This window comes from Rhinolophus sinicus, linkage group LG06 (assembly GCF_036562045.2).
Source record: "Rhinolophus sinicus isolate RSC01 linkage group LG06, ASM3656204v1, whole genome shotgun sequence".
Classification (NCBI taxonomy): Eukaryota; Metazoa; Chordata; class Mammalia; order Chiroptera; family Rhinolophidae; genus Rhinolophus; species Rhinolophus sinicus.
In genome coordinates, this window is record NC_133756.1 from 54,757,808 (window position 1) to 54,784,683 (window position 26,876).

The following is a 26,876-nucleotide window of genomic DNA, read 5'->3' on the forward strand; positions in this document are numbered from 1 at the left end:
TTACTGATACCATTTGTCATATGAAGTCTCTCACCGTAAGACTGAACCATCTTTCTGTGCTTGTTTCTAACCTTCACACCAGGTTCCACTAAATCTATTTTCATTCCTAGTACATGACACCCTTTCACACCTCTATACATTTGTATTGTATCTTAGCGACTTGTTAATGTCACTGTTTCCAGACTGTAAGCCCTCCAGCCTGCTTTGTGGATATGGCTTACTAACGCTTGTATCTACTCCTGAGCAATATATAGCAATGTATAGTTCTTCACATATATAACATATTTAACATTGTTAAATGAATGAATATCCATTTTAAAATTTATTTACATAAGGGCTGCTCTGTGGTCGAGATGTGTTTTCAGGAATAGAGATATACACAAGGGTACCTCTTTATAGAAGTGCATGTAGAGGAGTAACTTCAAGGAGTTTGCAGTTCAATTGGGGATATCAGACATGTAAAAATTGCTGTGAGGGAAAAATAAAACCCTTTTACACATATGATTTCATTTAGTCTGTATGATAAAACTTTAATGTTGATGTGCTTATCCTCCCCATAGAGCCCACAAAGCTCGGGCTGTGAGAGTTGAGGAAACTTGTCCAAGATCACTCGGCTAATAGAGACAGAGGCTGCCCAGCAACTGAGGTCCTCTGTCCTGCAGGGCTCCTGCTTCTGTTACTCAGCCTCTCACTTCCTGCTACGTCTCTTGTCCACATCTTTGAATGCTCCGTGGACAAATCAGCTGTGTGAAGCGGATTTTTTATTTTTAATTGGGGAATGTTGGGGAACAGTGTGTTTCTCTCCAGCTCCAAGTCAGCTCCAAGTCGTTGTCCTTCAATCTAGTTGTGGAGGGTGCAGCTCAACTCCAAGTCTAGTCGCCGTTTTCAATGTTAGTTGCAAGGGGCGCAGCCCACCATCCCATGGGGGAATTGAACCGGCAACCTTATTGTTGAGAGCTCGCGCTCTAACCAACTGAGCCATCTGGCCGTGCTCATTGTCTTCAATCTAGTTGTGGCAGGCACAGCTCACTGGCCCATGTGGGAATCGAACCCTCAACCCTGTTGTTCAGAGCTCGCGCTCTAACCAACTAAGCCGTCTGGCAGCCCCTATCTTTCCTACCATTGGATTATTCATTCTCTTTCTCTCTCTCTCTCTCATTTCCCCCTCCCACCACAACCAAATGTTGGTGATTTCATCTTCAAAACCTTGTGTCATCAGCCGGGTATGTGGAGGTGGAAATTGGAACTCAGCTCTTATGACTCTTAGTTGAATGATTTGTTTTGACTGCACCCACACTTTTCATTTACTCACTTACATTTCTGACTGCCAAGACAGCACAGACATCACCTGATGGCAACACACATAAATTTTTCTGGGGTTGGTGTAGGGAGATGATTTCACAAGCCTGAGAAGGTGCACGTGCTGCGGGATCCCAGCTCTCGGGAAGCTGTGCACATTGTAGGAGGCTGCTGAGTGCACTTTGGAAGTAGGAAGGAAAACTGCTTTATAATGCATGGTCTCTACTGATGAAGCTTAACATTCTGCCAGCGGATGAAGGAAAAATTTAAAGGGCCCATAGACACTTTCACAAAGCAAGTAAGGAAGGGTACATTTGGAAATGATAGGCAACAAATTAATAATGGGCACACTATATTTTAAGATGTAGTTATACAAGAAGTCCAAATTTGCTATATATACTTTTTACAGCAAATAACTGAGTTTAAAAGTAGTGTCCACATTACGTATGGATCTTAAGCTTTGGACAAAAAGGAAAGACATTTTATTTTTTTTAAAGGAAAGGGTTTTTGGAGGTGGCCAGTTAGCTCAGTTGGTTAGAGCATGGTGCCAATAACACCAAAGTTGCAGGTTTGATCCCCGCATGGGCCACTCTGAGCTATGCCCTCTTTAAAAAAAAAAAAAAAGGAAAGGAATTTTAACAAATCCTTTTGATTTGATTATTATGAAAACATTCTTTTTTTGATGTTTCAGATCTAGTTCCCTTCTCAGACCAATGAAAGCAAACTATAAATACACAGAATGTCTTTCTTTGAACTCTCTGACTTCTCTGATAATTTGCGTTTCTATCTCTGCACAATGCGCGTTAAAGGTCTTCTAGCCCTTTTCCATGAGAAAGTAATACTAATAATTGGGAGCTTATAGGTTTATACATACAGTATTTTTTAACATCCCCTGTGACTTTTCAATGATAAAATTTGAGAATTACCTAATGTTTTGAATATTCTGCTCAAATTTTTATATTTTTAATTTTTGGTTCTGATCCTGGAAGACATTTCAATGCTATTTCTGACTTCTGTTACACAGTAACATATCTAGATTGCATGAGTCAGAGTAGACTAAAATATGCTGGTAGCAAACAAGTCCAAATTGCAGTGGCTTAACACAACAAAAGTTTTTCTCCAAGTAAATATCCACATGCAAAAAGATGAATATAGACCCATATCTCACAGTGTACCCCCAATGAACTCGAAATCATAGACTTAAATGTAAGAGCTAAACCTACAAAACTTCTAGAAGAAAACATAATAGAAAAATCTCTGATCTTGGGTGAAGCAAAGAATTCTTAGATGTAAGATCAAAAGCATGTGGCATTTAAAAAAGATAAATTGAATTTCGTCAAAATTAAAAAATTTTGGACTTCAAAAGTATTGGGCTATTATTTATAAAAGCCAAAGATTGGTAACAATCCAAATACTACGCATCAACCGGTGAATAGATCAACAAAATATGGTCCATTCATACAATAGAGTACTATTCAGCAATTTAAAGGAAAGAACAATTGACACATGGTACAAAATGGATGAACCTTAAAAATATTGTGCTGGTTGAAAGAAGCCAGACCAAAACACTATATATTATATGAATCCATTTATATGAAATGTCCAGAAAAGGCAAAACTATAGAGATAGCAGATTGTCTGGGGTTGGGAGTAGGAACAGAATTGACTGAAAATGGACATAATGACTATTTTGGAGGTGGTGAAATGATCTGAAACTGGATTGTGGTGATGGCTGCACAACTCTTATCTGTGCTTAGTGTCATTTAGGGACCCAAAATGACAGATATTTTATCTCAACACATGCTTCCATGATCACCACAGTAGGGGGAGGGGAATGTGTGTCTGCCTCTTAAAGATTTTCCTACCCCTCCCATTTTATTGGTAAAAAGCAAGTTGCAGGGCCATGCCAATTTTCAAGGATGCAAGAGTGTGTAATTTGTGTCTGAAAGAGAGGAAAAGCAGAATTTTTGTGAACATCCCTAATGACTCTCACAGAAATAAATAAAAATGAAGGGTACTGGTTACTCTGACTAGAGTTACTTTGATTTGCACTTGAGGGACTTACTGACATTTGTTTCTTCTTAAAGTCCTAATCCTTTGCATGTTGCTTAGTTAGAAATTTCTAAGACCACAGTAACAGTCATTCTTTGTATATTACTGTGACTTTCTCAGTGCCCTTGATTCACTGAGCACCTGGTTTCCTTAAATGATTGCAATTTTGCATGCATGTTTACATAGAAAAACAAGCTTTTTTTTTTTTTCAAAGGTATCATTCACTTCTCTAATGTTTAAGGTATTAGAATACTTTTGAGTGCCTACAGAGGCCAGCATCATACCAGTAAATGGAAATTATAGGAAGGCAGATTGTACATCTCCATAGGGGAGAATTTTCTAATTACTAGGGTTTCTGAAATTTAAACGACTGCCTCTGAGGTATTGAACCATTGAAGATGCTGAAGTTGAGGCTTGATGATCACTTGAGAGAAACGTGGAGAACAGACCAAATGTTCTCCAAAACTGATGTTCTATGATTAGGCTTAGCTGCATAGCAAATATACCTGTTTGTATAACAACTGCATCTATTTTTGAACTGCATCTACTTTTTTTAAGTCAAAACTCAAACTCTCAACCCAAAGTGTAAAGGGCATTGAAGACGAATTTATGAAAAACTGTTACAACAGAATTCAGACAAAGTGAAACTTGAAAGGTAGCACATAGGTTGAGGCTGCAGAAAGCAGAAAAGACTTAGAATTTTCTTAGGGCTATCAGGAGAAGCAAGGAGTAAAAGGGTATGACTAAAATATTTATAATATTTAATGGTGTGGATAAAAATGAATATTTATGTGCCAAATCCTGAGATCAGAGGCTGAGGAATCCCTTCTGAAATATGAGCAAAGTGAGTTTAGGCCACAAGAAATACTTTTTGCAGAAAGAGACAAAGTATGGTATTCATTATCCCTTTGTTGTAATATGAGACAAAAACATAAAATAATTAAACAAATATTATGACAAAGTTATAAACAAAGGTATCATACGTAGCTACTAACAGGAGCTGGGTTGTATCTAAGTATAATTCAGAGAGACAGCATGCAGTTTGTCACTTGAGACCCCTGTCGGCAGCAGAATATTGGCAGGCTTAGGGTCAGCCCTAGTATGAGAAAGTTCTCCATTCCTAAACTACACCACTTTGCACGCTCTTATTCTCAGGTTTCATGACAATTAAGAAGGATTGTAAAGCAGATAAACCTTTCATCGTCAGGGGAAAAGAAAGTCCGAAAATCTTCTATATAAGCAGCTCCTGATTAGAAGGAATGTGGGGCTGGACAATAATCGGCGAACAAATTTCATTCTGACATCCAAGGTCTCCTGTCCGCTGAAGGAAATTGAAGAGCAGGCCTCAAGGTGAAGATAGAAGAAACGTACTTTATCTAAGGTATTCTCCAAGGAAATCGGCACGTCCAAGATGTGGCGAGCAACACCCTATCTCTCAGGAGAAGTGGAGATTAGACACGGCGCTGTCCTTTATAGCAGAAACAGCTGTACCACAGCCGACGGCCCGGAGCGCAGCGCTCACTATTGTGTTAGCACCGGCGGCGGAAGGACTCAGTGCCGCCGTAACGTTAAAGAGTCCTTCTTTGTTCAGCTCCGGTCCAGGACGCAGGGCGCGGTGTTCTTCCGCGCTCGCCGCATAGTCCCCGCCCCCTCGCGGCTCTGGAGAGCTGCCATTCGGCACCGGAGTCGCTCCGCGCTCCCAGAATGCACCGGCAGTCCGCGGGAAACCAAAATGGCGAAGGGCTGTAGCGAAGTGGGCTGTGTTTAAGGCCGGTGTAAGAACGTTCAGTCTTACCCCCAACCCTCGTCCCCTGGACCTCGGTTTGTGCGTTTGTATGTGCGGGGTGTCCGGTGGGGCGGGTGCCCAGTAAGTGCTGGACTCGCAGGGGAAGCGCCCACGGGGACGTGATTGGTTGTTTTTTTCCTGTATGAAGCGGTTGGCACCACTGAAGTGACCGAATGAGGTGAGAGACCTTCGCCTGGGAACCAGGCTCTTCCGGAGGAGGCTGGGGGGTGGGGAGGAAGAAAGGAAGCAAGTATAAAAGGGAAAGATGGAGGCTCGAGGTGGGGGTGGAGGCTGTGCTGTGTGTATGTTGAAAAGAATGGATGGAAAAGAGTAGTCAGTTGGGTGTTGGAGAAAATAGGGACTAAAGGAGGGAGCTGGGCGTTGGGGAAGTCGGAGGAACAAGATGAAACGTTTAGGCGGGGAAGCTGTGTTTGGAGGGGCAGGAAGGAACCTGGGGGCGGGAGACGGTTGGAGGGGCAGGATGAACCTGGTGATGAAGGAGCCGTTGGGAAATACGGACCGAAGGAGATGTGGGGTGCAAAGTGAAGGGACTGCCTGGGACCTTAGGGGGCGCAAAGGGAAGTAGCAGCTTGGAACGGAAGGTGATGGAATTGTGTGGAATTGGAGTATGGGGGTAGAGTAGAAGGGCACGATGGAGTACGAGGATAAGGGGAACAGTACGTGGAGCCTGGTAGCCAACCCCGAAAGCTTAAAGGGAAGAAGTGGAAGAGAAAGTGTGAGGTGGGGGAGACGTACCTTACGTTTAGAGCGCACTAAAAATCTGAGACAGTTGTTCTATTTAATTAAATTAAGTCATATCCCTCCTCGGATAGAGATTTGTATTGTGTTCATTTTTACAACTGAGTTAATTACGGTTTAAGAGATTTTAACTAATTTGCCAAGATTTCTTAGCATATTTTGATTATGCCAGAACTCTTAACTCTGACAGTGTTTTACAATCTGGTGTCCTTGGTTGCTAGAATTTTTCTTTGGAAGCAACTAGAGGGAACAGATGGATTTATGGGGGTGCTTTGACGAGCAGTAAGGGTTTGTGAACAATGGGAAAAGGGATATGGAATGTTAGTCTATTTTTTAAAGCATTTAACTTTAAAGGTAGAGCCCATGGACTAATTCAAATATGAAAACCAAGGTAGGCCTGTGTATAACATAAGAAAGCATGTGGAGTCAGTACAGAATTAGAAATATGTAAATAGTGCCTGATTTAATTTGACTCCAGATGCTCCGGTAGTAGTAACTTTCTCCTTTAGATTGATTCCATGTGACCCTCCTGTGTACCTTGCCTGCAGGCTGGTTTCAATTTCCATGTTTTCAGTCTCTTGAGAATTCCTTTTTTGGCAGTGGATTGCAAACACAGTGAATTTAAAAATATTTAATGTGGATAAAGTAAAATGAACTCAAATTCTAAAGTGACCTTTTCAAAGGTTTGAAAATACTTCAAATGGAGCCATTTTAGGTGCTCAGTAGTTTTGGCAAGGAAAGAGTTCATTTTCAATTTCTTAACATAGAGCATTCTGTTCTTGCTATTTGGAATGTTATTCACACTCCAAGCATTCGCAGTGATAGCTTGAGAGGGAATAGTAGGTGAAAATTTTTGTTTTTGTCTTAGTAGGTTCCTAAATGTGAAAATGTATAATTCACATTTTAAATTTGCTCACCTTCAGTTTTTTTAAAGTACTAAAAATATTCTAAAATATTTGAATTAAGAGTGCACCTGTTTCCTGATACTGCATATTCATGTTAATAGGCATTAACAGAAATCTATACCGGTCAAATTGAAAGCGTACACAATTTTAGAACTAGAAGTATAGAAATCATCTGGTTAAACTTTTATTCTAGATAAACACAATATATTTAATCATCCTTTTAATTATGTCTGTTGCTTCAGAGCTCAGTTTGGAGAGGGGTTTTATTCTGTGTATTTTGCTATGGGTGCTTGGATGTCATGGATTATAAATACACCTTTTCATTAGATCTTTGAAAGGATAATTTGCTCTATTTATATTTCATCATAATCTTTACATCTGACTTTAGGAAACTGGTGATAATCTATTTTAACACATGGAGAAATTTACCTCTGAGGTTGCCATGGCCAACATCTGTAGCTTGGTGGTTCTGAAAGTAAAATTCAAGTACTTTTTAAGTTAGTAAACTTAAAATGAATGATATTCCTTGGTTAATATTTTCATGCTTCATTTCCTCTGTTTTTCGGGATTTGTTTATTGATACAGTATAGCAACCCCAAATTGGAATGTGGAGATTTCCCTTTGGATGTTTTTTATGTATTAGGGTAGTGCTGCCCAACAGAACTTTTGCACCAATGGCAGTAATCTATATCTGCTCTACTCAGTGTGGAGGCCAATAGCCACATGTGGATGTTGAACACTAAAAATACAGTTGGTGAGACTGAGAACTAAATTTATAATTTAATAAAATTAAAACTAAAATTTGAATGGCCATATGTAACTAGTGGCTGCTGTATTGGACAACATAGTATTAAGGGTTATTGCATCCATTTATTAGGAATTGTCACATCACTAACCATGGAAATCCAGGGACCCAAGGGGAAGGAATTGTCTTAGAACTAAGGGAATTTAAATTCTCTTTGTCCGTTTTTAAGATGAAATAGTCTTCGTTTTTGCCACATATCATGTCTTCTGTCATCTCTGTTTTCATATAACATTGCTGAAGAATATTGAAGGTAGTACCTTCTGTGGGCTTTTTAAAATAGAAGAATCTGTTTCCTTTGTTGAAAAACAGCAAAAATCGATGTTAGGAAAGTTAGTTTACTTTGTTATTTTTTTTTAAAAATTACTTTTTTTAAATAAAAAAACTTATTAAGGAAAATCAAATATATACAAAGTGAACAGAAATAGTATAATGAACTTTTTTGTATACATGCCCGTTTCATATATCTCTAACCAATGATATGAGTTACCCTCATGGCCGATGATGTTGAGCATCTTTTCCATGTAGTCATTGACCTTTTGTATACCTTTGGAGAACTGTCTATTCGTGTCCGTTGCACATGTAAAAAAAATTGTATTTATCTTTTTATTGCTGAGTTGTAGGCAATTCTTTCTTTATATATTTTGGATACAAGTCCCTTATCAGATGTACGATTTGCAATTATTTTCTCCCGTTCTGTGGGTTGTCTTTTCACTTGGTGATGTCCTTTGAAGCACAAAAGTTTTTAATTTTGATGTAGTTCAATTTATCCCCTTTTTTTTGCTTGTACTTTGATGTCATAGCTAAGAAAATGTTGTGTAATTCCAGCACAGTTTTGACTAATGGATGTACCTGTGCATCTCATACCCTTATCATGGTATAGAATATTTCTCTTTTCCCAGAAAGCTCACATATAGCCGTTCTCAGCCATTTCCCTTCCCAACTACTGTTTTGATTTTTTTCGCTTTAGATTAATTTTGTTTAGAACTTCATATAAATGGAATCCTACAATATGCATATCAGTTAAATTTTAAAAAAATTTTGCTTCATAAAGCTAAAACTGAAGGCTTAACTTGAAAATCCCATCCTGTAAGGGATATTGTAGTAGTGGCTTAAGAATCTTAAATCATGTCATGGTAGTCTTGACCAACACTTTGTGTAATATAAAGTTGTTTTTTAATGGCTTTTGAAGATAGTTTTTTGTATTTTGAGTGGATAAAACTGAGTAGGGACCTAATGAGTATGTGCTTCCAAATGTTGCCTAATATGAGGATTTGAAAATTGGGAACAGGGCAATGTGAGGGATCCTTGGGATGATGGAAATACTGGTATTTTCACTATATTAATATAAATATTTTGGTTGTCATGTTATTCTATGGTTTTCAAAGATAGTACCATTTCCGGAAATTGGGTAAAAGTTACACAGAATCTATTAAATAGTTCTTAAAACTACATGTGAACCTACAGTTATTTCAAACTAAAACATTTGTTCAATTAAAAAGTAAGTATTAGGAGAACAAAATAGACCAAAGCAGGCATATCCCAAAACAGGTCGCATTTGTTTGATTTCAGTCAGCCAGGTACCAGAACAAAATAAAGATGAGCTTTTGTCTTTCTCTACCCTTCTATTGAAGTTTATATTGCAGAAAAAGCTCCCACAACTTTTTTGGTCGTGTGAGGAATGTAAGACACAGTTGTGTTGTGGAAAGTACTCAATATATACTCAGAAGATTGGGTCTGTGTTTAATCTGCTACCTCAGCAGCAGCTTTAGGTTTTTATTTTTCGTTTTTTCTTAAACCTATAAAATGGAGACGTTACCCACCTGTCTTATTGCTGGGAGGATAAAGAAGGAAAATACAAGAAAAAGTACTTTATAAACTCTAGGTGCAATATGCTTGTATAGTTTTAATTTTGAAAATCTTTTCCCAGAATAGTTATTACATAGAACAAGAGAGCCGTGTATACCTATGATGAAGCCTGTCCACAAAAAACACTTCCCAGATGATGAGTATGTTGAATACTGGATAGTTTATTTTGCCCTATTCATAATTATGATTTCAAACATGTTAAACTACCATGTACCCTGTTGCATATAATACATTTAGAAGTGTTACTTAATCAAATGTACATGTTTTAAAAACCATGTTTAGTTAAAGTCTGAAAAATACTGTACCTTAGTATTTTGGGATGTTTTATAAATTGCTGACCAACCTTACAGAGTTCTAATTGACATTAAATAAGTACCAGAATCACCTATTGAGATAAAAAATAAAATAAAAAAACCAAAACAAACAAGACCAGTTACTTAGAACTCATACCCTAGAGATTCAAACTCAAGGTTTGGTATGGGTTTTTATATATTTTTGTGTTTTAAAATTTTTCCCACTTTATTTTGTTTTGCAGCCAGGGTTAAGAAGTACTAGATTTTGTTTGTCAGGATTAGAAACTTACAATTCTTACTAAAACATTACTAAGCTGTACAAAGGACGGACTAATAATAGACATGTTTTTCATACTTGAAATAAAAAAGAAAAATATTTTTGTACTGTTTCCATCACGCTCACTTAAAATCTTTAAAATTGGTGGTTAATAAAATACTCGTAGTTAATGGAACTTTGTAGCCTGGGAACCTAGTGAACTGTTAAATGTTTCATAAAATTGCATTTAGTTGTTATAAGATAAAGAATTCTCCTTTCAGCAGAGGCTAGGGATATTATAAGCAGGGATTGTTTTCATTAGCTAGGAAGTAAATGACCTTCCATGTACTTTATTTTTTATTTTCATTTTTTTCAATTACACTTGACATTCAATATTATGTTAGTTTCAGGAGTACAGCATAGTGGTTAGACATTTATATAACTTGCGAAGTGATTCCCTTGATATGTTTAGCACCCACTTGGCACCATACATAGTTATTAAATATTATTGACTATATTTCCTATGCTGTACTTTACTTCTCTTTGACTATTTTGTAAGTGCCAATTTGTACTTATTAATCCCTTCACCTTTTTCACCCAGCCTCCAAACCCTCCTCCATCTGTTAACCATCAGTTTGTTATCCAAGTCTTTTTCTGTTTTGTTTGTTCATTTGTTTTGTTTTTTAGGTTCCACATATAAGTGAAATCATATGGTATTTGTCTTTCTCAGTCTGACTTATTTCACTTAGTGTAATGTTTTTTAGGTCCATCCATGTTGTCCCAAATGGTAAGATTTCATTCTTTTTATGGCCAAGTAATATTCCATTGTATACAGGTACCACATCTTCTTTATCTAGTTGTCGATTGATGGACACTTAGGTTGCTTCCATATCTAGGCTGTTGTAAATAGTGCTGCAGTGAACATAGGGGTGCATATATCTTTTTGAATTAGTGTTTTGAATTTCTTCGGATAAATACCTAGAAGTGGAATTGCTGGGTTATAAGGTAGTTTTATTTTTAATTTTTTGAGGAATCTCCATACTGTTTTCCATAGTGGCTGCACCAATTTGCAATCCCACCAACAGTTTCTCCACATCCTTACCAACACTTTTTTGTTGATTTGATAGCCATTCTGACAGGTGTGAGTTGGTAGCTCATTGTGGTTTTAATTTGCGCTTCTCTCCATGTACTTTCTAAAACTAAAATAAGGTTTTAGATTATAATGAAAACAGTGGGCCCTATTTTTCCTTTAGGTTAGGTCGGGGGTAAAGAATCCTTCCCAAAGTCAAAGTTCCTCCTGAGTGTCCTTTTTTCTGTTTTTCTCTAGGTGTTTGACAGTCTTTTCCATTTTTGGTAGTTGTCTAAATCCATTACTTAGATTTTTCTTTCTCAAAAACAGGCTGAAGAATATGATGTTATTTTCAGTTGTTTTGTTTTAAGAGTTTTATTCCTGCTCATTAGAGAGGAACAAACAAAAGTGGTTATTTGCAAAGATTAAACATAATTTAGAACATCCTTATAGTATTTGTTAGTGCAGTGATTCTCAAACTTTTTGGTCTCAGGACCAGTATGTACTCTTAATTATTGAATACTCCAAGAACTTTTTATGTAGGTTATCTTTATCAACATTTACTGTGTTAGAAATTAAAACAGAAAGTTTAAAACAAGAGTACATATATATATATACATACCATTAGTCTTCAGAGCGAAATCATCACATATTTATTTAGTCTCTGGAAAATTCCACTCTATACTCGTGGGAGAAGGAGAGTAAAAAAGGCAAATACCTCAGTATTATTTTGAAACTAGCTGTGACCTTGTAGACCTTGTAGGTCCCCAGGGATCATACCTTGAGACCTGCTAATCGAATCTATTTCTGTAGGGAGTTAGGATGGTTTTATGCAATCCAGGGTGTTTAGCATTCCCGGCCTCCTTTTAAGCATATTTTTTGCCTCTTTGTAGAAAAAAATGTGAGGCTGTCAGATATGAACTGTCCACTTCCTATCTTCACGTCTACCAACTTAACTATAAATGCACCCTTCCTCATATCAGAAGAAAGTTACCTTCTGTGATACAAGGCTAGTCTTTTTCCCTTATATCAGGGGTGTCCAAACTTTTTTCAACGTTTTTTGCCAAGGGCCACATGCGGTAAAATACACAAACAGCCGGGCCACTCACTCGAGGTGAAGTACGTATTGCCTCACCTGGTTTATTTAAGTAAATTAAATATATTTTTGTAATTTGCTGCGGGCCAGTTAACAATGGATTGCGCAGTTTGGACACCCCTGATCTAGATGTATGTAGCCTTCTCCTCTTTAAGTAGCCATGCTCCTTGAAAAAATGATTTCAACTTCTTCAGCTCTCAAAGTATTAGTAATAAAAATCTATTGTTTTTCTATACATACACTCATTTTAGAAAATTTAAATAGTAGAAAAACTTTAAAAGGATTTTATATCACTCAGACAGCTACCAAAAATGCTTTTGTCTTGTCTCATTGTCTTATTTCTAAGCATGTTTTTTCACTTACATTAAACACTTTAAAATTTCCTTTGTTGGAATAATGCATGTATTTTGACTAAAAATATCAAAGTACGGAAGGGTGAGCAGTTTAAAGTGAAAAGCTGCAATACAGTCTTTGGGCCTTCCTGAGTCCTGCTTTGAGAAGAAATCACTTTAATTTTTAAGTGTTATATTCCTTTGGTTATTACCTCCATTATGCTACATAATACTTTTACACTACCATTTGATTCATTTCAACTTGAGACATCCTGCTGTATAAAGGCCTTCTTGCTGTAATAAAAGATACAGTTCATTTATGCCCTACATCTCATCTCCTTTCTAGTTTTTGTGTTTTCTATTGGTTAGTTCAGTAACTTTAAACTTAAACCTTTTTTCTTATTCCATCAACTCTAGACTTTATTTCTCCACTTTGTAAGGTGAGTATTATTAAAGTCCCTGCCTTTACTTGGTTTCTCTTCCTCCTTCCACCTTTCAATTTTTGTGATCTTTACTGTGCTTTGTATTTTTAAATTTGATAACATTTAATCTGTTCTTAACCATAATTACCTGTGCTCTTTTATGGGCTGATTCTAAAGGTTAAAAAGTGATAAACATCTTTTCTGTTATTTTGACTAAGTAAATCTTCTCTGCAGAACCTTATAGTACTGGGATTGCAGTTCCTTTCTTAAAACATTTTTTCCCCTTAAAATTTCTAAGTCTTTTTCATATTTTCTCTGCTTTCTCTTACCTGTCAAGTTTTTCTAGTGTCTTATATGCTGCCTAGTTTGTAAAATCCTTTTTCCTCAAACACCTCTCTCTGGGGGCCCTCTTTCCTTTCTTCTTAATCCAGATTGGTTGCTCTCTAGGTCTTTTTCTTGGCTGCCATTCTGGGACTGCCTGTGTTGCTTTTTGGGTTGGAAGCACTGATTCTTGCATCCCATGTTTTTTCTTTCTTGGGTGATACTTTCTTATTTTGCTAGAGCCAAATCCTCACGTTTCGGCGTAAGATCTTATCATTTATTTTATGTGGCTTCATTTAAAAAAAATTAGTTTGGTTGATAGAGGTTGCTAGTTTGAACATTATTTTTCTTCACAATTTTGTGGTATTGCTCCACTGTCTTCTAGAATCTAGTGTTGCTCTTTGGAGTCTGATTCTAAGTCTGATTCTCATTCCTGTGTAGGTAACTTAATTTTACTCTTTGGGCGCTTATGGGGTCTTCTGTGTTTAGTATTGTGCAATTTCATATGAATTTAGGATTTTTAAAAATCAGTACTTCAAAAGTTATCCAAAGAAAGCGAAAATACTCGAAAAGACATATACACCTCTGTTTATTGCAGTGTTGTTTATAATAGTCAAGATATGAAAGTGATTTATAAGAAGCCAACTTTTAACAGGATAGTATTTCTTAAACTAACCTATACCTTGGTGTCCATTGATGGATAAATGGATAAAGAAAATGCGTGTGTATGTGTACAGTGGAATATTATTCAACCATAAAAAAGAACAAATTCTTTCCATTTATGACAACATGGATGAACATTGAGGAAATTATGATAAGTGAAATAAGTCAGAGAAAGACAGATACTATATGATTTCATTTATATGTGGAATCTAAAACAGCAGCAAAGACCAAGCTCACAGATAACAGAAAATAGATTGGTGATTACCAGAGGTTGGAGGCGAGTTGCTGGCAAAATGGGTGAAGTGGGTCAAAAAGGTACAAACTTCCAGTTTAAAATAAATAAGTCACAGGGATGTAATGTATAGCATGGTGACTAGTTAATGCTGTATTGCATATTTGAAAGTTGCTAAGACTAAATATTAGAAGTTCTCGTCACACTTTTTTTGTTAGTTGAACCCTCATTTTTCTTCCTTCCCTCCCAGTTGCTGGTCATAGTAATGATGGTTTAGATGTAGAGGAGGCAGCCGATTCTTGAGATGCTGCTCAAGAATGGTGGCATCTCAGTAACATGGGGAAGTAGATTTAAAAATCATTTCTTCCCCACCCTCAACAAAGGGGAGAAGGGAAGGAAAGGACTAATGCTGTAGTGAGTTGCTGTTATTGGGATTTTCAGGAGCATTGGGCCAAGTTGGAAAAAAAAAAGATTGAGAAATACTTGTTTATGAGTTCCAAGCATGACAAATAAAGCCCTCTGTGGTCTGTTGCTAGATAACCTCATCTCTCAGGAATAATGAGAGATAATGAATTAATTGTGATTGGGGTGTTGGGAAGTGGGAATGAGGATTGTATGAGAAAGGTTAGTTTGAGAAAGCATTTTATATTTTAAAGTGTTTTAGACTTTCTTTTTACTGTTGTGTTTCCTAAACTTAAGTAATTTAGTTGCCAACATTCTTTCTTGCCATATCTGAGTATCGTCTTTATTATTTAACATTTTCTTTATATTAACTTTAAATTAACTCATTTAGCTTTAAGCAATAACCATCAATTTAGGATAAAACGTATTTTTAATACACATTAAAATAATTACATAAAATGAAAAATGTCTTCTGCCAAGGTACTTGTTACAGCTATCAGAGAAACACTTAATATTTCATCAAATATAAGATGCCATCAATTGCAAGATGTACCATTATTTGATGTATCACCAAGAAAGAAAAAGCCCTGCTAACCAAGCTGGAACACAATGCTTATCATGTAACATTTTCATTTTATGCTGATTAAAAGACAGCTTTTATGCATCATTCTTGCAGCAACATAAAAAGGAAAGTATAATAAAAGTGAAGTACATTGGATTAAGGTATTCCTAGAACATTTTCCTGTTAAAAATTGGCTTCTTATGAATCACTTAAAAGAATAACAGCTTTAATGAGATATTTCATATGCCATTATAATTCACCCTTTTAAAGTATACAAGTCAGTGAGTTTAAAAAAAATTATAGTTTGTAATCATCAGCATTATCTAAGTTTAGAACATTTTATTACCCCTAAAAGCATCCCCGTACTAATCATTCACTTTCCATTCCTCTTTCCTGTCTAGTCCTTGACAACCACTAATCCGCTTTCTGTGTTTATATTTTGCCTATCCTGGACATTTCACATAAAAGTAATTAAACAGTTTGTGGCCTTTGTATGTAGCTTCTTTCATTTAGCATGTTTTCAAGGTACATCCATGTTGTAGCATTTTTCTGTACTTCATTCCTGTTTATGGCCAAAATATATTTCATTGTATGGATATCCTGCATTCTGTGTATTAATCAGTTAATGGACAGTTGTTTCCACGTTTTGGCTATTATAAATAATGCTGCTGTGAACATTCGTGTATAGGGTCTGTGTGGACGTGTGTTTCCATTTGGGTACGTAAGAGTAGAATTGCTGAGTCAGATGATACCTGTATTTCACATTTTGAGGAGCTGCCAAACTGTTTTCCAAAGAGCCAGTACCCTTTACAGTGTCAGCAACGATGAGGATTCCAGTTTCTCCACATCCTTGCCAATACTTGGGCCTTTTTTATTATAACCGTCCTAGTGAGTGTACAGTGGTATCTCATTGTGGTTTTGGTTTGCGTTACCTCCTGGCCGATGATATTGAGCATCTTTTCCATGTAGTCATTGACCTTTTGTATACCTTTGGAGAACTGTCTATTCATGTCCATTGCCCATGTAAAAGAATTGAATTATTTATGTTTTTATCGTTGAGTTGTAAACATTATATGTTTTGGATGCAAGTCCATTATCAGATGTATGATTTGCAGTTATTTTCTCCCGTTCTGTGGGTTGTCTTTTCACTTGGTGATGTCCTTTGAAGCACAAAATTTTTTAATTTCGATGAAGTTCAATTTATCCCTTTTTCTTTTTTTGCTTGTGCTTTGATGTCATAGCTAAGAAAAACATTGCCTAATACAACGTCACAAAGATTTACTCCTATGCTTTTAAAAAATTACGTGGGGCAGACGGCTGGCTCAGTTGGTTAGAGTGTGAGCTCTGGGCAACAGGGTTGCCTCCGAAACTGGAATGAAAACAACGAGCTGCCACTGAGCTGCCACTGAGCTGCCACTGAGTTCCCAGGCGGCCGGATGGTTCAGTTGGTTGGAGCGAGTGCCCTCAACCACAAGGTTGCTGGTTCGACTCCCGCAAGGGATGGTGGGCTGCACCCCCCCGCCCCCCACAACTACGCAACTAAGGTTGAATAACTACAACTGCATTTGGAGCTGAGCTGCGCCCTCCACAACTAAGATTGAAAGAACAACAATTGACTTGGAGCTGATGGGTCCTGGGAAAAACACACTGTTCCCCAATAAAGTCCTGGAAATACTGTTCCCCAATAAAGTCCTGGAAATACACACTGTTCCCCAATAAAGTCCTGGAAATACACACTGTTCCCCAATAAAGTCCTGGAAATACACATTGTTCCCCAATACAGTCCTGTTCTCCCTTCCCCAATAAAATCTTAAAAAAACAAAAATCACACAAACAAATGTAGTTTTAGCTCTTACATTTAGTCTGTGATCTGTTAGTTAATTTTTGCGTATGGTATGAGGTAGGTGTCCATCTTCATTCTTTTACATGTGAATACCATTTTCCTAGAACCATTTGTTAAAGACTCTTCTTTCTGACTGAATTGTTTTGAAAATCTTTTCAAAGAACAATTGACCATAAATGTAAGGGTTTGATTCTGGATTCTCAGTTTTATTCCATTGAAGTATGTGTCCTTATGTCTGCATCGTAACATCTTGATTACTGCTGCTTGATAATTAAATTTCGAAATTGGGAAGTGAGTCCTCTGATTTTGTTTTTTTCAATATTTGGGTATTCTGGGTTCCTTGCTTTTCTATATGAATTTTAGGATCAGTCTGTAAGTTTTTGCAAAAAAGTCAGCTAAGATTTTATAGATACAGCATTGAATCTGTAGATTGATTTGGAAAATATTGCCATTTGATGTTAGCAAGCATGACGTGACATCTTGTAGGTCTTATTTAATTCCTTTCTCTGTTGTTTTCATTGTATAAGTCTTGTGCCTTTTTGTTGAATTTATTCCTAAGTATTTTGTACTTTTTGGTTCAATTACAAATGGAATATTTTCTTAATTTCATTTTCAGAATGTTCATTGCTAGTATGTAGAAATATAATTGATTTTTGTATGTTAATCTTGTATTCTGCAGCCTTGCTGAACTGATTTATTCTAATTGTCCATGTGTATGCACGCGCGTGTGTGTATGTGTATGTGGGGGGGATTCTGAACCACTTTGAGTTTTGTAGCATATTTTCCCTCACAGTACCAATTTTTGTGCCGTCTTGAGTATTGGTGATAGTATTTCTTAAACTAACCTATATAAGAATTAAAATTTTATATACAACTGGTGCTGGGCTCTATAGCAGGTTTATAGTTAACTATAGCAGATCTACTCTAGATTCTTTAGAAAACCAGCTGAACATATCCGATTTACTCTGTACCCTACCTTCTCCCACCACCGTTTGGTTTCTGAAGGGATAAAAGATGCTGTAGTATTTTCTCTTAACATTTTCTCCCCAGTGGGGAGAGACGGCTGCTGACACCCATTTTCTGTGTTTTGAGGCCAGTGCTCTTAGGGTACGCATGTGCATTAGTATTCAGGACGACTGCTACTGCTGCCTGGCCAGTTAGTGATTACCAGGTACTGGGAGTTGTGGCACAGATCTACATTTCAGGAAGTGAACATGTGAAAATTATGTGTCCTTTAGTTAATGACTTCTCTAGGCACTAGGACCCATTGGAGTTCTTTAAATAAAGGAGTGAGTAAAACAGGTTTTCCTTACTGCAAATTGAAAGTGCATTAAAGAAGCGATGGGGTTGGTGGCAGGAAGATCCATTAGGAGTCTGTGGTAATAGTGCAGGCAAGTCAGATAGTGGTTATGGGAGATCTTTGAGAGGTGATCTGTAAGGAAGAATCAGCAGGATTTGGTGAGTGGAGGATGAGGGAAGAGGGAAGAATCAAGGATAGCACATTTCTAGCTTGAAAGATGATCAGGTGGAATGGCATTTACTGAGATTCGGAATACTGGCAGAAGGAGGAATTGGAAGAAAATGTCAGTTTTGTTAAGTTAAAGGTGCTGGGGGAGAATCCAGGTTGGATGTTTTGTGGACAATTGGAAATAAGGTCTGAGGCTTATGAGATAGAATGGGCTGGAGATAAGAGATTTAAAGATTGTCAACAGATAAAAATTAGGTGAAACGTTAGGACAACATGACTCCTTAGGACAAGCACAACATGTAGAACAGGAGGATCCCTAGGCAACTCCAACATTTAAAGGGTTGGCAGAGGAGGAAAAATCAGTACAGGAGAGATGGGAGGAGTCACTTCTTATGGGTGATGGGATCTCAGAAACCCAGGGAGGTGAGTTTCAAGAACTCAGTCATGATCAATCAATTATGCAGAGATTGGGCACAAGGAACACTGAAGTTAGAGCGCTGTTTGGTATTTGGTCATTTGGAGGTCTTTGCGCTTGTTAACAGTAATCAGGACAGTCAACTTCCCACAGATTAAGTGGAATGTGCTTTTTAAAGTTTACTGGTGAAAATAGAGAAATAATTTATGAGGACTTTTGCTTTTGTTTTAAATTTGACTTTGGTTGTGGCAGATTTGCGCCAACGAGAATTGGAGATTTAAAATAAAGGAGATAATAGATAATGTAAAATTCTTAATGTGAGATCTCAGATTCTCTAATACTGGAGAGAAGAGCCATGGTTTTCTTAGAGAAGTGAATTAGATATGTGCTTTTGTGGATAGGTTTAGGGGACAAGGGGTGGGGAGAAAGTTGAGGAATTTCATATCAGTAGCTTCTGTTTTCTGTGATGTGTAACCCAACCCTGCGAGTGAAGGAGCCAAGTGCCCCAACACACTTTTCACTGAGCTCCTCTTTCTGAAGGTGTGTACATAGCAGAAATGATTATAATATTTTTTTAAAGTTCTTTTCTTTGTGCATTATTTTGCACATATGTTTAGTTATAGCACCTAAGCTTTTTGAAATATACATAATTATCAGTTTTCTCCTGATTTTTTAAAAAATAAATTTTATTGGGGAATATTGGGGAACAGTGTGTTTCTCCAGGGCCCATCAGCTCCAAGTCGTTGTCCTTCAATCTAGTTGTGGAGGGAGCAGCTCAGCTCCAAGTCCAGTTGCCATTTTCAATCTTAGGTGCAGGGGGTGCAGCCCACCATCCCATGCGAGACTTGAACCAGCAACCTTGTTGTTGAGAGCTCGTGCTCCAACCAACTGAGCCATCCGGCCGCCCCTCTGGAAGCTCAGCGGCAGCTCATTGACTTCAGTCTAGTTGTGGAGGGTGCAGCTCACTGGCCCATGTGGGAATTGAACCAGCAACCCTGTTGTTCAGAGCTTGTGCTCTAACCAACTGAGCCATCCGGCCGCCCCAATTTTCTCCTGATTTTAAGTTCCCTGAGGAGACTAGGTCTTAATCATCTAACTTTCAGCTCTTTGAGGAGTGTCTGGTACATGTACCACTTAACTATTTCTGGTGTTTTTTTTTTTAAGAATTACAGTTTATAATATTAGGATGATTTGATCATATAGAAACAAAGCCAATTTTCATTGAGAAGAGAAAGCATCATTTCTTCTTGTCCTCACATTACTTTAAGGTTTTTTTTATGGGTACTTGAATACCTCTATTAACAGTCTGTGACTTTTTGATAGTAGTGAATTAACATTCATTAATCATGAATTAACATCAACAAATATCTGTTGGTTGCCTATCTTGAACAAAGTACTGTACTTTGGTTCTGTATGCTACTTACTTGTTCATTTACTTGTTCAATAAATATTGAAGACCTTCTATGTGGGTTATGTAGTCTTAGACGCTAGAGATACGTTGTCAAACAACATTGACATTTTCACTGCCCTTGTGGAAGATGCAGTATTTTGGAGGAGGGACACACACACACACACACACACACACACACAAACAAACATACACACATGAAACAAACACGCAGCATCAGCTATGTAGTTTTTTGTTAAAACTGTTTAACTTGACTTTAATTATGAGGAAACAATAAGACAAATTCAGTATGTGTAACATGCTACCAAGATAGCTGATTTAAAAAAATACAACGGTTGAGATTGAAGGAGAGAAAAGAGACATGACAAATGCAAACTGCAAACTTTGGGTCCTAGGTTTTGAAAAAAGCTTTAAAGAACATTTTTGTATCAAACTGGAGAATTTGGACTGTGTATCAGATGATAATATTAAATTTGCTGGATATGATAATTAATGGTCTTGTGGCTGTATAGGAGAAGGTTGCTTGTTTTAAGGGGATACATCTGATATTGACAGGTGAAAATCATCATGTCTGCAACTTTCTAATGAGCCAGCAAACAATGTATGTGGGGGGAGAGGGAAAGAGAAATGTGAAATATTAATTGGTGAATCTAGGTGAAGAGTGTACTGATTATTACATTCTTTTGAATTTATTGGGCAATTTAAAAAAAAAAAGAATTGGGGAAAGAAGAAATACATAGGTTATGGTAAGTTCTTTAAAGAACAAGAGTTTTCTGGTAGAGAATATTGTAGAGTACAACTACTTTGGTAGAATTACTTAAAAGAATCAGCTATGCAAAGAATGGAGAAGTGGGGAGGGCAATTTTGGCAGGAGGTACAATATGTATGAATGTCTTGGGTGGGAAAGATCTTTGTTTTTGAAGAATTGAAAGGAGGCCAGTATGGCTAGATCTTGAGACGCAAAGGTGTAATACTTCTATGGGAGGACAAAACTAACGTGATACTTTATTTGTAGCAGTTTCAGCCTAATAAATATCTTAATATTCTAGTTGGTGTTTGAACTATTTATAAAGTTCTTTTGTATTTGTGACAACGCTACACACACCCAATAAAGCGAATGGATGAATAAAAAAAGTGTTTTTATATTTATCTGTATGAGACTGTTATATGCAGGCAGAGCTTTGAAAAAGTAGAGAGTTGTCCTTGAGCTTTTTATTGGGTCAAAATCAGGGGCAGCCAGCTATTTCTATCTCAGGAAACTCAACAACCAAGTTGAATCATCTCTAGAAATGCATTTCCTCACTGATAGACTTAAATTAGGCCTATAAAAGTCTTGTGACTAAATATACTAGGGACAAGAGGCTTGAATAGTGGCAATGAATGACTTGACTTCACCACTTGTTAAATCTGGGGTGTAATACAGTACTACTTGACTTTCTTTATAACTTTAAGGAAGTGATTTTACTTCTGAGCTACAGATTTATTTGTTAAAGGGAGTAGTAAGTAGTCTCTCCTTCCTATTTTATGGCATTGTTATTAGAAGAAAATGAGATGTGCGTGTTCTTAAGAAAGTTAAAGACTAGAGTAAGGTGAAGGTATTTTTCAAGCCCATAAAATCTACCTGCTCTACTACCCATGATCCAGTTCATACTTTTCTTTGAGGAATTAGAACTTAACTGTAGGGTAGTGTGGGGCTTGCAAGGATACTTCAGTTCTGTAATTTCTTCTTCTTTGGTCTTAGAACCAAATTCTGCAGGATTGTAATGAAAATTCTGAACTTTCCATTCAGTTCATTTTTGCCTGAATTGTTAGTTTCATTTATGTATTGTAATCAACCTTACCAGTTCTGGACTTGAACATGAATGTATATACTTAAAGTTAACTATGTTTTTTATGTATATTATTAGCCTTGTTGGTTTTGGTGTTTTAAATCTGTAGTTACCTGAGATCTATTGCATATGCAAAATAACTAATCATCTTACAACTAATAAGTCATCAGGGATCTCCAAACTGATATTGTTAGCTAGTATTAAAATGTTATTGTGGAGACATTCTGTTTTCCATTTGCTCAAATAGTTAAGATGACTGGATATTGTGATGAAAAGGCTTAACTAATTGTCATTTTAAAAAGTCTTATATAGTCTTGAAATGTCATGCTATCTAAATTTTTGGTATTTCTTTGCCATTCTGAAAATACTTGATCTGTTATATTTAACGGTATTATTTACAATTTTTTCAAAAGTTTTGATTTTTTATAGTTTATAAAAATGTTCTGTAAAACTGATATTTTATCCTAAATTTTCAGTTATTTAAACATGTTTTCTGTAATTTCATGGAAAGAGCCAAAGCCACACTCACTGAAATTACAGACACCTCTGTCATTGCTTGACCTGCTAGGTGGCTAAGCTATTTTTAATTCTAAAGGGCTCAGGCTGAACCTGAGGTGTGGGGGTGGCGAATTTGGTTCTGCTTTTAGTTTCATTCTTAAAGTTAAAGGTAAAATTAAGTACAATTTTAGAAGAGTTTTTGGCTTTTTAATTATACATTTAAATATATGAACAAATACATGTGCAGTAGAATATATGCATTCATAGGATAGTGATATTTGCTTGATAGATGGAGGATTTATTTACTGGTATGGTTATTGGTAAGTACAGGCTTTCACTAATTTATTCAGGAGATAATTATTAAGTACTTTGTACAGACACAAGAGTTAGAGATCTAGTGATGAGCAGAATATTTTCTTTTAATTGTAATTTGAAATGCAAATTCCATTTGTTTACATGGAGTTATTTAGGTAATACATTTCTAGAAAATTGTTTGATTCTGCTTTTAATATGTTTTACACAGAAGATTCAGAATTAATCATCAGTGTATGAAAGTAAGAGAGTAACTTTGTTAGAATATGAATATTTATGGTAGGTTGTTTTTTTCTCTAGTTTCAACAACTTTTCCATCCATGTAACCAGTAGCTTGTATTAATGCTCAAATTTTTCCTACGCCAAAACCTTCTTTGACCTTGAACTAAGCTTTTAGAGAGAGTGAGCTAATCTCAACCTGTTGGTCTTCTGTTCTAAACCCCAGGTGGTTGATCTGACATTGGAACCCAGTGGTCATAGGTGACTTTGGGATTGTTAACTTCAATAAGCAATTTTTATTACTCATTTTACCTAACTTATTAAGTATATCTGATATACTACTCTCTCCTTTGTCTTGTTTTTTTTTTTTTTTTTTTATTCTTCTTTCTGCATTGTCTTTATCTTTCTGTACTGACTTGTTTCCTAAGAGGATTCTTTTGCTCATCATTCGAATAAGAATTTTCCAAAGATTCCCAGATTTCACTTGCACAAACCGTTAACTTTTTTTGGTGGGGTGGGGGCAATATGTTGACCTAGGCTTGCCACCTTTTTATTTTGAGAAGTAAGAATGTTGTTAAAAACTGCCACTTATCAAAGAAAAGATGTTTAAAATCTAAGAATGTACGAAGGATATGCTCTCAAAATATGGAATGGTCTGTTGATTAAATAAAACTCAATACATTGCCCTTGCTTTTCTTACTTTGTACTGGTCTGTGGACTCAATAACATTTGAGAATCACTGCCTTAAAAACAATAGTTTCTCAAACTGATTCGACGGGAGGGAGCGAGATGTTAATGTTAGGGAAAAATTAGAAAGTGTGTTTTAATCTACTAAAGTCTCAAAGGTAATCATTTTGTGAAAAAGCTCCCCTGCCCCCAGTTTACTTTAGGTATTAGAACCCTTTTTTCACATAGCAGCTATTAACATTTTGTAGAACTGTTATTTCAGAAGATATCCTTTGGGAAACACTGCTATGGATGTTGATGTTACCAAGGGTTTGTCTTTACTTTTTTGTTTTCTATCTTTTAAAAGTGAATTTTTAATATTTATCAAGGGCGAAATAGTTATAAAATTAAGAAAAAACTTTTAGCTAAAAGATGCAGTGTCTTAATCTGTTTCCTCCATCTCTCTTAGAGGCAACTACTTTTAACTCTTAGCTATTTTTTCTTTTATATTTCTGAATAAAACATTACTGTGTCTTGATTCATCAACTTGAGACTTTTTTTCTTATAATGTTAGGTGAGGAATTTCTCCCAGGAGGCTCTTCTCTCATTCTTTCAATATGCTTGTATAAAAATTTCAAACCCTGTTTCCCTTTGTCTGATTATATAAAAATTTACATGTGAACCATATAGAATATGATAATGGCAAAGTAATTGTGAAGGTTAAATGAATTAATACAATATGCAAAATACTTTGAACAGTGTCAAATATTTGTTAGCTTTTTTTTAACTGTTATTTCTAGTGTTACATTTCTTTTGTATACAATTAGGTTTAAAAACTGACTCATTAAAAAATAAAATTTGTTTAGTTTTCTTTGAGCCTTGACATCGTCACACCTTTCCCGTTTTGTAAAATGGCTTGCGTGGTAGTTTTTCACACTGTCAATTTGTCATCTGATTTATCAGTTACATTGGTTTGATTTTTGTTTTTGTTTTGTTTATTTTTAATAGGGATACTGTCCTGGAGCCCTTCTAGAATTCTTTTCCAATCTGGACTTGTTGCTGTCTTGATTTACTGCACAGCTGTTGTTTTGGAGGTTGCTTTCACAATTCCCTTTGCATTTCTGCTGTGTTGACGACTCCCGTGCATTCCATGTCTGCCTTTTATTTTGTTTGCTCCCTCTTTTTGGTATCTTCTAATCAGACCCAAAGGAAGTGTGCTGGGGTGATAAATCTTCATAGCCTTTATATGCCTGAACATGTACTTATTTTACCCTCAGTCTTGACTGATAATTTGGCTGGTTTTAAAGTTGGTTTTCACTCAACTTATTTTTCGCTCAGAATTTTAAATGGATAGTTCTGTCTTCTAACTTCTGATACTGCTGTAACAATGTCATTACTGTTCTCAGTGCTTTGTAAGTTGCCTTTTTCTTTCTTTATAACCGTATCTTTATCCTGATTTTGTTGGCACTGGTCTTTTTTATTCAATTTGCTGGACAGTTGGCCTTTACAAACTGACGACTTCTGTTCTTTAGTTCTGGGATGTTTTCTTCTACTTTTTAAAAAGATTTTCTCCTTTTTTCTGTTTACTCTTTATGTACTTTTACTAGTCACATGTTAGGTTTCTTAGATTGATTGTGTGCTTTTCTTACCTGTTTTTTATTTATCTTTGATTTGTGTTGTATTGATTTTTATTTTGGCTGTAATTTTATTTCTTAGTACTTATTCTCTTGTATAGTATCTTCATGGATGCAGTGTTTTCTCAGATTTCTGAGGGTATTACAGTTTTTTAAGAAGACCTTTTTAAGAGTAAGATAAACCACAGGCATGGGCTGCATAAAATAAATTTATAGGTTAATACATTATTATAAGATTAAAGCCTTTATAACCAACCCAGTCAAGAAATAGAGCATTGCCAGCCAATCCAGAAACCCAAATTTCAACCCTTCTGTCCCCCCAAAGGTAATCCTGACTTTTATGGTGATTACTTTTTTCCTTATAATCTTATACAGCTGTACTGTACATCTTAAAGATTATAGTTTAATTTTGCCAATTTTAAAACATGTTTTAAATCTTTTTCACTTATAGATTTCCACTTGCATCTTACCTCTTTTTTTGTGTGTGTATGCAGTTTTTTTGTGGAAGAAAGCAGGTCATTTGACTATGGTAGATTTCTTAGCCTGGGTTTTGCTGATTAGATCCCCATTGTGCAGTTGAACATTATTTCTCTGCATTTTCTATAAGTCGGTGGTTAGATCTACAGGCTTATCAGATTCAGCTTTGCTTTTTTGGCAAGGCTACTTCATAGGTATGGTGTGTTCTCCTCAAGAAACATAACAATGTCTGGTTGTTTCTCTTGTGCTGTTAGGAGCCACTGATGCTCAATGCGTAGATCCATTTATTCATTAGGTGTTGCAAAATGATGATTTTGAAAATTCATTTCTTTTTCATTTGTTGTCTTGAGTATATTTATATAAAGAAAACTTACTCAGTTTTCAGTAGGCACTTCACCTATTCCCCTCTCTGCGCCTTGTGTTTCCCTTGATTCAGTTCTTTAAAAGAGTAACTTTTAATGGAAATGTGCCTTGGCAGTCCAACTGTCCTTTTCTACAGATTTCTACATATTACTCCATTCTTTGTGCCCCACCTGACCTCTGCCTTTTGAGTTCGGCACCACCAGTGCTTCAGTCTTTGAGGGTTCTGTGGGACAAATGGATTTGTTTCTTACTGTTTTTCTGCGGGCCACTTAAGTTTAATCGCCTTCCTCATTTTACCCTTGTTTATTATTCTTTCATCTGTTTTTTATTTTCATATATTGTGATTTGGAGTTTTGCATGTACTGTAGAATGATTGAAGATCGTGCATGTTTAAATTTTGTTTGTCCTGGTTTTAGAGTGAGAAGGAGTACAGAAACCTTTGCTATTTTAACACAGTAAAATCTTCTTCATCCCATTTCTCTTCTCATTTCTGTCCAAGCTCCAAATACAATCAACATTTTTGTGGCCTCCAGACCTTTACTTTCAGACCTGATTTTCTTTCTGAGGTGTGCATCGTTTCAGTTGCTTCCCAGATTTCCTGATTAATCTTCCCCCAGATGTTTGC

At 36.3% G+C, this 26,876-nt stretch overlaps 1 protein-coding gene across 3 annotated transcripts in view; it reads left to right on the forward strand.

The window, feature by feature from the left end:
• Positions 1 to 5,039: 5,039 nt before the first annotated feature.
• Positions 5,040 to 26,876, forward strand: part of MTF2 (metal response element binding transcription factor 2) — a 58,410-nt gene continuing 36,573 nt past the window's right edge. For 2 of the 3 annotated variants that reach the window (XM_019752783.2, XM_019752792.2), the window contains exon 1: positions 5,041 to 5,314. In XM_019752783.2, the coding sequence (XP_019608342.1) occupies positions 5,310 to 5,314 (5 nt within the window). In that variant the 5' untranslated portion in view covers positions 5,041 to 5,309. Of the gene's footprint in view, positions 5,315 to 26,876 lie in introns of all 3 variants that reach the window. The other variant, XM_074335147.1, reaches the window with a different exon arrangement.